Raw genomic sequence first — 12,956 nt, 5'->3', positions numbered from 1 at the left:
TGCCTCCAGAAGTGTTTGCTCAAGAACCAATCCAAACAGCAGGCTCTTTTTCCTAATCTCTTTTGACCTTTGTGACTTTCTGGTTTGAGTCCATCTGGTCAGACCCCACTCTGGAAAAGGGCAACACTCACTCCCATCCAATTACAGACTATTTGCTCACTAAGCGATCCATCCCAAAGGTACAAAATTCCCTTGACAAACTCGGTCTGGACTCCTTGGTCACTGTCCTTGGGAGGAGTAGGCCAACTCTGGACATGATTACACAGGTGGCCTGTTACATAACAATACATATAGCTAAACTTCTGGAGCACATACCACACTCTGGTACTCTCCTCTCAGTGTTTATTACCATGTTTTGTGTCACCTGAATCCTTACAACAAGGAAGTGTAGAAAGAATTCCATTTTACAAATCAGGATGTTAGAAGTGGCAGAGCCAGTTTCTGACACCAGGCTAGTCTGACTCCTGGGTCCATCAAGCTGTTAGCCACTCTGCTTATTAACTCTCAATACCCTGACATACACAAGGCCGCTTGGGTAGCTACCGAGAATAATGTCTGCAGTTGGTTTATCTTGGAGAAACTTCAGAAAGGTGTACTGCTTAAAATGAGATGTTGCTGAAGCTTGTTATCACCAAGGGAAATATTTGTTATCACTGTTTTAATATTTTTCCCTCGTTGTGGACAGACCTCTGGGGCCTTGTTTGTGCTGGAAATTATTTTCTCAAGAACAGTAGTGATTTAGTCCTTAATCACTACTGAAGGTGGCAGGTGGCCTACCACTCAATCACGTGAGCAATGCTGGTAACTATCAGAAAAACCAAACGCTATCCCAAATCTGAAGACAAGATTTTATTGTTTTAAGCCACTGAGGTTTGGGATTATTTGTACCTGATGCAAAACTGGCCTATCCTGACTGATACAGTTTAACTTTAAATGCATTTTCTGCCTACAAAAGCAGTGCATGCTCATTGTAAAATTACAGATATCACAAAAATATGGAACGTGGGAAACGTAAATCCCACATATTCCTACCCTAAGAGAGGACCAATGTCGTTTCGTGTGCATACTTCCATATACATGCTGAGAGACAGATGGATGGGATGGACAGACATTGTTTCAACAAAACCAAAAATGTATTCATAGACTATATACTCTTTTGAGACCTGCTTTTTTCACTCGATAAATCTTAGGCAGCTTTCCAAGTACTTTCTTGGCGTCTCCTTCTCTTGAGATCGTTGCTCTAAAGATGAAGGCACTTGTGGGTATGAAATCACCTCCCTGCCCTAGTTTCACATGCTCCAGGGATGGCTGCTTTCTGAAGTCCAGCTTTAATTTAGTGGCAAGCTCTAAGAAGAAGCTCAGCTGCAGGGAAGCGGGGCTGACTCTGCCTGAAAGGTGGCCTCTCCCCCAGTGCAGAAGGCACAGAGTAGTGGCTGGGGAGGTAGGGCTATGCACCCTTGAGTTCAGCTTCTTAATTGCATTAGGGTAATCAAAGGGGCTGCGCTGAAATCGGGAAGGAAGGGGAGGCTTTCTCTTACTGAGCTTCAAAGGGGGCCCAGATCTGCTCTGGAGAGGCAGTGTCAGCCCGCTCCAGTGAATCAGACTCCTGCTGCACTCAGAAAGTGTTGAAGTGCTGGGCCTGCATGGGGGAGGGTTTCCAGGAAAGTGCTCTTTTACCGAATACCAGAAGTTTAGCTCTCTGGGTATGGGGCTTTTAACAAAAAGTAATAATGAAAACTAGCATCTGTGGAGGACTCCTACATTCCAGGTACTTGTTCTAGGAGTTTACATGCAAACATCATTTTGATTTTATTATAACCCTCTACCACCAATTTGCAGAGAGATGAAAAAACTTGTCCAAGGTCACACAAACCCCAACTTCGCCCTAGATATTTGACTCTCCTCTCCCAACACCCCAACCAGGATTTAAACCCCAGCCAAACTCTCCAAGATAAGTGAGCTATTCTCATACCTAGCTCTTTCCAGTGCCTGTTCTCAGGGTAGATACTCAGCAAATGCCAGCTTATTTAGTGCTGAATGAATGAAAGGGAAAGAATCAGGAGGATCTGGTTCTGGTCTAACTCAGTACTTGTCCTTGGGCCCATCCTTTCTCTGAATTGCCTCATGAGAAGGTTTTCTCTGCCCATTTACAGCAGGGCTGTGAGGATGAGTCGAGAAAGTATTGAAAGGCAAGATGTGCTGCAAAATACAGATATTTATGAAGCACCTACTACACATTCGTCCCTGTACTTGAACATGAAAAGATTCATCTTTGAAAAGCAAAAACACTCAATAAATTTCTGTCTGAGAGGTACAAGATTTGTGAGACTTAATTCTTGGATTATGGAGCCTTTAGTGGAAACAGAATTGAAAGCTAACATTAAAGGCAGAAATCAAAAGGGAAAATGAAAGAAGAAGGTGGATGCAGCTGGGACACATGATTTGCAGGAAAGTCACAGTGCTACCATAACAGCCTTCACTCACTCACTCAACCCACATTACTCAGCACCTACCACAGGGCAGGCACCGCACGACTGTGGGAAAATTGTAGAGACCACCAGATCCCTACCTTAACAAGCTTACACACTAGTGGGGAGAGAAAGTAATAAAGAGGAATAAATAAGTTTATATCAGATGGCTTAGAAGGCATTTAAGGTCTGAGTGAAAGATGAGAAAAAGCCGGTTGGTCAAAGAGCCCGGGGGAAAGCTCGCAGAGGAAATAACAAGCACAAAGGCCCGAGGTAGGAAAAAACTGGAGCACGACCAAGGAACAGAAAAGAAGTCACTGTGCCTGGAGCGGGGAGAGAGAAAGGAAAAGTGATAGAGATGAGGCTGGAAGCAGGTTACGCAGGGCCTCAGAGGCTTTGGGAAGTTAGTACATTTACTCTAAGTGAGACAGGAAGCTAAGGAAAGCATCCCGAGGATGAGTAGGCATGGCCTAGTAGGTTTTGGGTCGATCTTCTATCCTGGAAACTCGTATATTATTAGTTCTAGATGTTTTTTTGTGTTTGTTTTTATTTTGCAGATTCTTTGGGGTTTTCTATGCAGACAATCATGTCATCTGCAAAAAGGGACAATTGCATTTCTTCATTTCCCATCTATATATGTCTTTTGTTTATTTTTCTTGTCTTATTGCAGTGATTAGAACTTTCCGAACTAGAGGAGACATTTTTGCCTATTCCCAATCTTACAGGGAAACATTTTATCATCAAGTCTGAGGTTAGCTACAGGGTTTTTCTAAATGTTCTTTACCAAATTGAGGTATTTCCCTAGTATTCCTATTCCTAGTTTGCTGAGAAGTTGTTTTTGTTTTGTTTTTGTTTTAAATCATGAATGGCTGTTGGAATTTGTCAAGTGGTTTTTCTTTGTCAACAGATGTGATTGCATGATTCTTCTTTAATCTTTTGTATGATAGATTACAGTGACTGATTTTCAAATGTTGAGCCAGCTTTGCATATCTGAAAAAACTGATAAATCCCACTTGGTCATGACATATAATTCTTTTTATGAATTGCTGGGTTTGATTGCTAATATTTTGCTGAGAATTTCTTTGTCTTAGTTCATGTGAGATATTGGTCTGTAGTTTTCTTTGTACAGTTTTATCTGGATTTGAAATAAAAGTAATACTGGCTTCGTGGTATGGGTTAGAAAGTGTGCCCTTCTCTTCTATTTTCTGGAAGAGACTGTGAAAAATTGATATTAATTCTTTTTTAAAAGTTTGATAGAATTCTCCAGTGAAATCGTCTGAACCTAGAGATTTATTTTGGGGGATCTTTATATTTATGAATAGTTATAAAACTATTCAGAGTATCTATTTCATCTTGGTTGACTTCTGGTGATTTTTCAAGTAACTGGTTCATTTCTTTCCAAGTTGTCAAATTTATGACTGCAAAGTTGTTCACAATAGACCTGGTAGGTTTTGAGTTTAAATCAAACCATGGAACTGCTTCCAGGCCCCCCTTACCAGGGGAGGGCAAAGAAAGCCGGTTCCCTGGGGTAGATGCCCCCACATCTGTCAAAGTCCAGTCTTGCCTAATTCCCGGGGCTTTATGTCGCCCCAAGCCTAGGAACTCAAGGCTTTCTCTGTTGTTTCCACTTCAAAGGAAGAAAAGAAGTGTGGCCAATAGCCCAGCCACCTGATTGGCTAATATGCTCAGCTTCCGACTAAATATAGCCTTAGCCAGTTCTAGCTTTGCTTCTCTCCCCGGGAGTCACAACACATTCTTTCTCGTTGTTGGGTTTACAACAGTACCCAGGATCTCTCTACCCTCTTTCTTGGACAGAGAGAGCAGAGGTTCTCTGGTCCTGGGAACTGCATTAGGGGGGCTCCACATGTTTCTTCCTACTCTCTTACACCAGAATTCAGAGTTGAACAACCTGGGATTTCAGGATTGGCAGGAGCTCTGGGAAAAGACCCTACTTCATCTCCCTCCCAAGACTTTCCCCAGCCTGTGAGCAGCCCATCATGATATTCCCTTATTTATTGTCCTTACTGAATGAACTGTGGTTTCCGGTGTCTGTTTAATGAACCTCTCCTTCCTCAAGTTCTTTTTATTACTTCCACATCACCCTTATCTTGGACAACTGCCAAGACTGACTCAGAGGCCTTAGACTGACCCCAGTGGAGACAGGAGGCTGGCCTGCAGTGATCACGTAGCCAGCTCCAAAAACACCTGCCCACTGAAGATCAATCTGTGTCTTGGCCGCGACCCTCATATCTATGAGCAACCATGTTCCTGCCTGCAAGGGCCCCCATGAAAAGCAAAGTAGTCAGTCAGGTGGGACAATAAGTGTCTTTCAAATGGCCCCGTGCTCAGCACAGAGACAGCTGCTGCCCATAGGGGACAGAGGGGCAAAGAGACAGGTGCGAAGTTTCCAAAAGCCACGCTGACTCCCTGGGTGGATGGGGGAAGGGATGAGGAAACTCTTCTAACCAGGGTCTGTCACAAACTAAAACTCAGTACTATCCATTCTGGCTCTACAAAAAGAATAAGGCAGCTGTCACTGTCCCGACATGGACCAATTTCTAAAATGTATTGCTAAGTGAAAAAGGCAAGTTGCAAAACAGTGCATACTCTCTAATCCCATTCGTAGTTATAAAGGAGCTCTGGGTCCGGACCCACAGTCCCAACCCTTTCTTTCTCACCATGTGAGCAAATTACTTATGCTCTCTCTGCCTGAGTTTCCCCATCCAACAGAAAAGAGGCAATATCAGTACTGACCTTACAGAGTTGTAAAGGCTTAAATAATTTTATACTTGCAAAGTGCTTACAATAGTACTTGCCCACAGTGGTACACTGTTGATGCTACTGACATTAAATACACTTATGTTAACATTGGCATAGAATAAATATCTCTGGAACTGCTTACAGTGGTTGCCTCTGGGCAGGGCAATGGGATTCTGAGGACAGGAGTAAGAGGAAGACTTATTTTTCCCTATTACCTTTTCCAAACCTCAGAATATTATACTGTGTGTACCTACCACCTATTCAAACCAAATAATAGGAACCTGTTTTCACACAAAGACTTAGAGCTTTATAACTAGAGAAATGCATGGGAAGTGGGTAAGAAGTGCAGAGGGGAGATGGAAACTTTTAAATTTCAGAGCCAGGAGCAAAGATCTCTGCTTAGAGCTTGGAACAGGGAAATAAAGGGCAAGCGTGAAGTTCCACAGCACACAGGGGGAAATGTTAGCTTGAGTCCTGGAGGACTGGGGCACCAGAATTTATGCAGAGTTGTAAACGATGTCCCCGTGTTCCAGGTGTGAACATTTGTCCTGGGCCAGGTAGGCAGAGGGGTACCCTAGAGTCTACTGATTTTCAGTGTCATCAAGACGCAGGATGGAGATGTTCTCCTTTATGTGTGGCAAGAACACCTCTCCAGGCTGCCTCTAACTTCCCTCCAAAGGGAAGCTATTTCATTTATTCTAGTCACTTCCTGAAAAAAAGATATAATTTGGTTTATAAGAACATATAAATTAAGATAATAAATTAATAGCACGTGGGATTTACATAGTTCTGTGAAGTAATATTATTATGCCCATTTTAGGATGAGAAAGTAGAAACTCAGAGTGAGCCAGAGTTTCAGAGTCTAAGGGTAAACTATTTCCTCACAGTTCCTAGTACAGTGGCCTGCAAACAGCGGGCACTCGAGAGCTAAGCAAATAAAGAATGATAAAATGGCCATCCCTCAGTGCTCCGGTTAGTAAACTAAGAAGGCCACTGTGCAGGCTGTTTCTAGCAATAGCTACCATTTCTATGCCTTTTGCAGTGGGATTTTGCAGCAACTCCCATCAAGAGGGAGAGTCTAGCTCCCCACCTCTTGAATCAGGTTGGCCTTGAGACCACTTTGACCAAGAGAATGCAGAAGTGGTATTCTGGAACTTCCAAGCCCAGGCATTAACCACCCACTTCCTTCCTCCTAGAGTCCAGCCGTGCTGTGAGGAAGTCCAAGCGGATTAGAGGCAACATAGAGGGAGGCCTTGAAGGATGAAGGAGCTTCCTCTTCAGAGAAGTGTCTTCAGTCTATACTTCAGAGCAGAAGAACCACACCCCCCGCCCCCAGCAGAGACCAATCCACAGAGCTGGAGGAAATAACACATTGTTTAAAACCAGCAAATCTCAGGGCAGCTTGTTATGCAGTAACAGCTATTCTGTCTCCAAGGATTCCTTTTGAGCAACACATTCTTGCCTGGATGTTCTGAAGAGAGCTGGCCACCTCCAGCCAGCATCCCAGGCCCAGGTTGTGCTGGAGAAGAAAGCAGGTCTCCAGTCCTGCCCCACTGGGACAATTCACCTTTCACCTGCGGCACTCCCAACCAACATCAACACCACAGTGGTGGAGGTAGCAGCTCCTACTAGGGTTTTGAATAAAACACACTGAGAATAATTTTGAACTCCACCAGAATCTAGCCTCTGTGCCACAGGAGGAGCTGAACACCGGGAGGAGCTGAGGAAAACATAGCAGCTGAGAAAAGTGGTCAGGGCAGTTCTTTGGAGAAGGCTTCCCATTTTGGGCACAGCCCTGGCTCCATGGTGAGGTAAGGTGGAAGGGCAGGAAAAGCAAGCAAGGTAAGTATACCAAAGCAGGAGGCTCTGGATCCGTCTGGTGTGTATTAGTTTCCTATTAGTGCTGTAAAAAATCACTACCAACTTGGTGGCTTAAAAAAACACAAAGGTATCATCTTACAGTTCTGGAGGTCAGAAGACCAAAATGGGTCTTAGAGGACTAAAATCAAGTTGTCAGCAGAGCTGTGTACCTTCTGGAGATTATAGGAGAGAATGCGTTTCTTGACTTTTCCAGCTTCTAGAGGCCTGTGGCCCTAATACTTCGGTCTCGCTTTGGTCATTGCATCAACTTCTCTGACTCTGGTCCTCCTGCCTATTTACAAAGACCTTTGTGATTACATTGGACCCTCCCACTCAACCCAGGATATCTTCCCATGTCAAAGTCCTTAACTTAAACACATCTGCAAAGTTTCTCTTGCCATGTAAGGTAACATAGTCACAGGTTCTAAGAATTAGGATGTAAACATCTCTGAGGGACCATTATTCTGCTGACCGCATGGTGGGAAGTCATTTATTTATCCACTCAGTAGGTGAACGCCCACTACTATGTGCCAGGTACCATGTGAGGCAGCGCCGGGGATGCAGCTGTGCCCAGCTGTGTGTAGGTTAACCTGTTCAGTCTTCGCAAAAGCCCTATGAGACAGAGACTAGTACCAGTATTATTCCATTGCACCAAGGGGGAAATTGAGGCACAGAGCAGTTAAATAAGCTGCCTGTGGCTGTGGAGCTAATAAGTGGCAGAGAGTATCAGTCAGGGCACTAACAAGAAAGAGATGACACACTCAAATTAGGGTAATTCAAGGTGGAGGGTTATTTGCAACAAAGTATTTACAAAGATATGGGAAGCCCTATGAGAACCTCAAAGGATCCTGCAGTAACTCAGGGTTAGAAGCAGGGAGCTGTCACCAACCAGACGACACCTATAAGGACAGTTGTGTACAGGCTTCCTTGAGAGAAGTGCCCTCCAAATGAGGGGCACAGCCAGCCGGAGGTGGACCTCAAGGGAGGTAGCCAGGAGAATGAATTCACTGATCTTATTCTCCTCTCCTTCCCTGATCTCCTGCTGGGATCCTCAATGGATGAAGATAACCACAGCCAAGGGTGAGAGAAAACTAGGATCAGCATGGAGAGTGGATCCCAAGGGTGAAGGGAAGATGTGCCCTAGAACTGGGCTCGAACTCGGTATCTGTGCTCCAAACACCAAATGACCCAGCCTCTCACCTTGTGGGTCTAGGTTCAGAATGACCACAGGGAGGGCTGCTCCTTACCTCTTGGTGGGTCCCAGGCTCAGGGTGACATCAGTGCTTGATAACTTCATAGTGTACACCAACGAATTTGAAATGCTCATCTCCGCTGGCCTTGGCAGTCCTATCTCTGGGATTCTAGCTGAAGGAAGCTGAAGGCCATAACACTTTAAATTCCTTTAATTCTCTGCTAGGGAGGGCTGACCCACGGACCTCAAGCATACACGCAGGGGTTATGAACAACTTGGCCTTTGCCCCACCAAGGTCAGCCAAGTAACTCCAGGGGCCAGTGCCCTTGAGGACTGATGATAAAAACTGATGCAGAAGGCTACAGCTTCATCACTGTCTCAGCATCAGGTAGAAACTCTTGACCATCAGCAACTAGCAGCTACCCTCGTGGATAACTCAGGTGAGACGGACCCTCCCAGACCTGGCTATTCCAGTGGCAGGCTGTGCTGAAGGAGTCAGAAAACGTGTACCCATCAGAGTAGATCTTCTGCCTGATCCCAGACTAAAACCAAGAAGTCAGCATCCAAGTGACAACTGCAAAGCTCAACATCTGCCCGACTTTCCCAGCACCACACTTCTCTCTCTCCCTTCATCTACTAAGTGCCATCAGCCAAAGAAAAGTAACCCAGTGGGCTGGAGCAAAGTAGGAAGTGAGGGAAGAACATAGGACTTTGAGTAAATGTCTGCTGTGTCACCTCTCACATTATAAGGTGGCTATCTGCTTATACACTTGCCTCCCCTGAGAGATCGTGGGCTCCTCAAGGACCAGGTCTAGGTGTTAGTTTTCATATCCTTCCCAAATGCGGGATGCTTTTGGGAAGGACTGAGATGCATTAAAAAAAAAAAAAAAATCCTCATCATGGAGCTGGGAAGGCTAAGCACCTAGTGAATTGGGGCTCTGTGTTCATGCCCATGGCCGTTCCCAGAACAGATACTCATGAGGAACTGCTGAAGTGAGTTGAAAGGCACTTCAACTGTGAGAGTCTGAATATACACACAGACAATTGCCAGACCAACTACAAAAATAGAACTCCAACCCACAACCTGCAGCAACCTGCCAAGGAAACCAGCCCATAAGGTATAGTAACCAGCCTAGGAAGCTAGTTAGCTGTAATTCAGACGTGTGAGGAGTCAGACTGCTGTCTCTACCAATAATTCAGGAAACCAAACAAAACTCCCTGTAACAATGGACCCCATATGGCCAGAACTTGATTGCTGACAGTTTCCCTAATTTTTGTCCCCACTTCCAACTTAGCACCAACTGGAGAAAGCCAAATATACACCTTAACCAATCACATAGCACGTCCTGCTGCTAGCTGGACTGCCTCAAGCTTCCCTAGGCTAACAGCCTCCAATCAGAGCACACCTGACGCCTCTCCATCATTCACTATAAAGCTTTCTCACTCTTCTGCGTGCCTTTGAGTCTCTGCCAAATGCAAGCACACTGGCTGACTCCCTTGCTGGTGCAACTCTGAATAAATAGAACCCGCCAGTTCTCATTTGTGTGGTTTTCATTGTTTTCTGCAGGTATGTCTCATATGCCTCTGGCCTGGCAGGCCCAGGACACACTCATTAAAAAGAGCTGAATGACTCGCATTGGGAGGAAATGGGGAGACAGGAACACAGGTGAAGAGGGGACAGAAGAACCACAGCCAGATCCACCTGGGCTTGGACTAATTCCACTTGTGCCATCATTCTTCTCAGGTTTTGCTTCGACTTGACATAAAATGGGTGAAGGACATCAAGGAGCTGGAATCATTTAAAGACGACCCAGATCTGAGGCGGCCATAAGCCTTGCAGGAGACAGTCCCCAGGGCACTCATAGGAGACAGGCAGGGGTTACACAGATGCCTCTCTTCTCAGCACCAGGGGGTACACAGATGCCTCTCTTCCCAGCACCAAGGCAGGCAGGGGGTACACAGATGCCTCTCTTCCCAGCACCAAGGCAGCCCCGCTCCTCTGTCAAGAACCAAGAAGATGCTAGCAGGCTGTAAGGAGCGCGAAAAGCCTATCCAAGCCTCCTCTTCACACATAAAAGGAGAGGGTTTTTCTGTCTGGAAGAGAAACCACAACAAAGGCTGGGGCCCAGAGCCATCTCTGTGAAATCCAATTACTGGGCACACCACAGCCTACCTTTTGTCATCAGAGGTACGAGGGGCCGTCAAGGAGCCACAGGCAGCACAAGAGGGAGTTCAAACTGCATCCTTCAACAGACTTCTGATTGGTAATATATTATGACAAATATATTTTCCACAGCTGAGGCATGAATGCATGTGGCTCTAAACACAATTCTCCGACACTCTCATGGTGCTCCTAGAGAGGGCCCGCTTACTCAACCCACAAGGCACTGTCAAATGTCAAATCCTTCGAAAACCCTTGCTTCCACACCCACTCCACTGCCCATGCCACTCTCGGGGAGCATTCGTTCTTCTTCCCAGCAGTCCCAGCGTTTTGCCTACACCAGTATCTCAGCACTTGGAGACTGTTTCGTAACCCTGGACTCCTTCAGGGAGAAGCCTAGTCTACTGACCTTCGTTTCCAGGGATCCAGACATAGGTCTGGAACAGGGATGGTGCTCAAGGGAAGGTCGAATAAAGAAAAGCACAAATGGTCCCAGGATCCCTAGCCAACCTCCACCATTTTCTATATTTCTATCCTCCTCTAGAAAGCAAACACCCAATTCCAATTGGCTGGATACAGCTCTCGGGGATTCCTGAAAGGCAGGTGGCCTAGAAAGGCAGCTGTGGCCTGCGTCATGGGCAATCAGGGTATACTGCTCTGAACCCCAGACAAATCCTTTCTCTCTCCACCCTTCTTTCTACATCCATGCAATGAGGTGGCAGAGACAGCGCTAATATTTTATGGGAGAGTCTCTAACTGGTGGCCCATAGACTAAACCTAATGTTTTATCACTTTTATACTATGTAAAAATTGGTAAAATCCACATAAAAATCCATTTTTCCAGCTTCAATTGAATAAAACAATTAGAACAATCTTGTGGCACATCTGGCAGAAGCTGAGCAGACATGTTCTAGTTTGCCAAAGTCCCCACCACACCCTTTTGTCATCTGTCCAATTTGAGTCATTTGTTACTTACATGCTAGTCTCTCAGGTATTTGTGCTTATAAACCTGAACTATGGTCTAAACCTTGGCTACTGGCAAGGTTTAGAATGACTAACATGGACTTTAACAGATGCTTAGGCCCAGGCCTACACTCAGACATTCTGATTCCTCTGGTGTGGGGTAGAGTTGAAGGCAACTGTGTTTGTAGAAATGCTTCTCAGATGATTCTAGTTTCAGCTGGGGCTGAGAGCTGCTGGTCCAGGGGCCTACTGGCTATGAGAACCCATCTAACCTGTGTAAAGAAGCAACCACCAGAAAAGGAAGAATGGGAAAGCAGGCCAGGTTAAAAATGCTCAAGGGCACCTCTGTGAAGACCAGTCTTGCCTTAGAATCCCCCTCACCCCCTCAACCCCAGTCATAAGTACTTTTAGCTTTTTAAGCACAAATGCAACGAGCTCTGTGAGCTTCATTCAGAAATGACTACACAGACCAATCCCTCCTCTCTGTCCTTGTGTTTGTACCTAGCCAGTAGTCTTTCCAGGTCCTAACTGTAGCTCCCTCCTGAGACGTTGTATAAACTACTTTCTGTCCCTGGACCAGGTTTGCCAATTCACATCTCTCTCTCCCCTCTGGGCTCTCTGCCCAATGCCCACATCTCCTCTAGGAAACCTAAAATCAGCTGTATGAGATATGCTTGCTTGAGTTCTTCCTGTTCCATCAGCATTTTACATATTGATTTCTCTAAACACGTTCTGAGACCCTTTTCATATCTCTATCAGATAGAGAATTCCAGAAGGCAGGAAGGCTATGCCTCCTGTGCTCTCCCCAACTCTCCTGCCCCACCACTTTGCAAACACATGCTGAGGGCCCAGGTTGCAGCTCCATCCCACGGGTCTCTGAGCAGCACTGGATTCTCACAGAAGGATGGAGGAGGGACTGCTCTGTGGAGAGGGGAATAGGCACTACAGTGGCCATTACATCCTGATTGTCTATCTGGACAAACCATTTCAAAAGAATTTATAATGCCCACCTGCTGGCCTTCTGCTCATCTTCCTGCCAAGCACCCGTGTCCACTTGTTCTGTGTGTGCCCAGCAGAGGAAACACTGTCATTCTTGGCAACTGTTACTACTGAACTGAGAAAGCAGTACAGGAAGACAATGCTAGACTGGGGGGCTCGTTCAAGTCCACCGAGAAACTACCCCTGGGCCTCAGGACCTCAAACGCCCCACTGGTCTGTTCAGAACAAGAGAATCACTCCAGGACCCACACCCTGGACCATTAGTCAATCTGATTCACAGCGAGCTAGAAGCAGGAGTGACACAGAGATTTCCAGGCTGCAGGGAGGACACAGGTCTACTCCCAAAGCCTCTCCCTGAGAATGACTTCCCGGGTTCAGCTGACCAGGGACTGGCCCTGGTTCACTCCCCAATAGGCTCAGAGCCTGAAGGATGATGGCTAGCGGTGTCCCACTGGCCTGAGCTGACCAGGCTTACCTCGGAGCTGACAGAACGTGGTCATGAACTTGCTGGTGAGGGACTTGAGCTCGTTATTGGCAAGCGTGATGAGGTGGA

General features: G+C 46.0%; 1 protein-coding gene across 1 annotated transcript in view; it reads right to left on the bottom strand.

Annotated features, from left to right (window-relative positions):
* LRRC20 (leucine rich repeat containing 20) overlaps positions 1-12,956 on the bottom strand; it is a 72,411-nt gene that overhangs the window by 28,831 nt on the left and 30,624 nt on the right. Inside the window, exon 7 of the mRNA XM_015592168.2 lies at positions 12,879-12,956. Coding sequence (XP_015447654.1) covers positions 12,879-12,956 — 78 coding nt within the window. The remainder of the gene's footprint in view (positions 1-12,878) is intronic.

This window comes from Pteropus alecto, unplaced genomic scaffold, assembly GCF_000325575.1.
Source record: "Pteropus alecto unplaced genomic scaffold, ASM32557v1 scaffold155, whole genome shotgun sequence".
Taxonomy (NCBI): domain Eukaryota; kingdom Metazoa; phylum Chordata; class Mammalia; order Chiroptera; family Pteropodidae; genus Pteropus; species Pteropus alecto.
The sequence above is the reverse complement of the archived record's forward strand: the minus strand, read 5'-3'. Positions and strand labels throughout refer to the sequence as shown.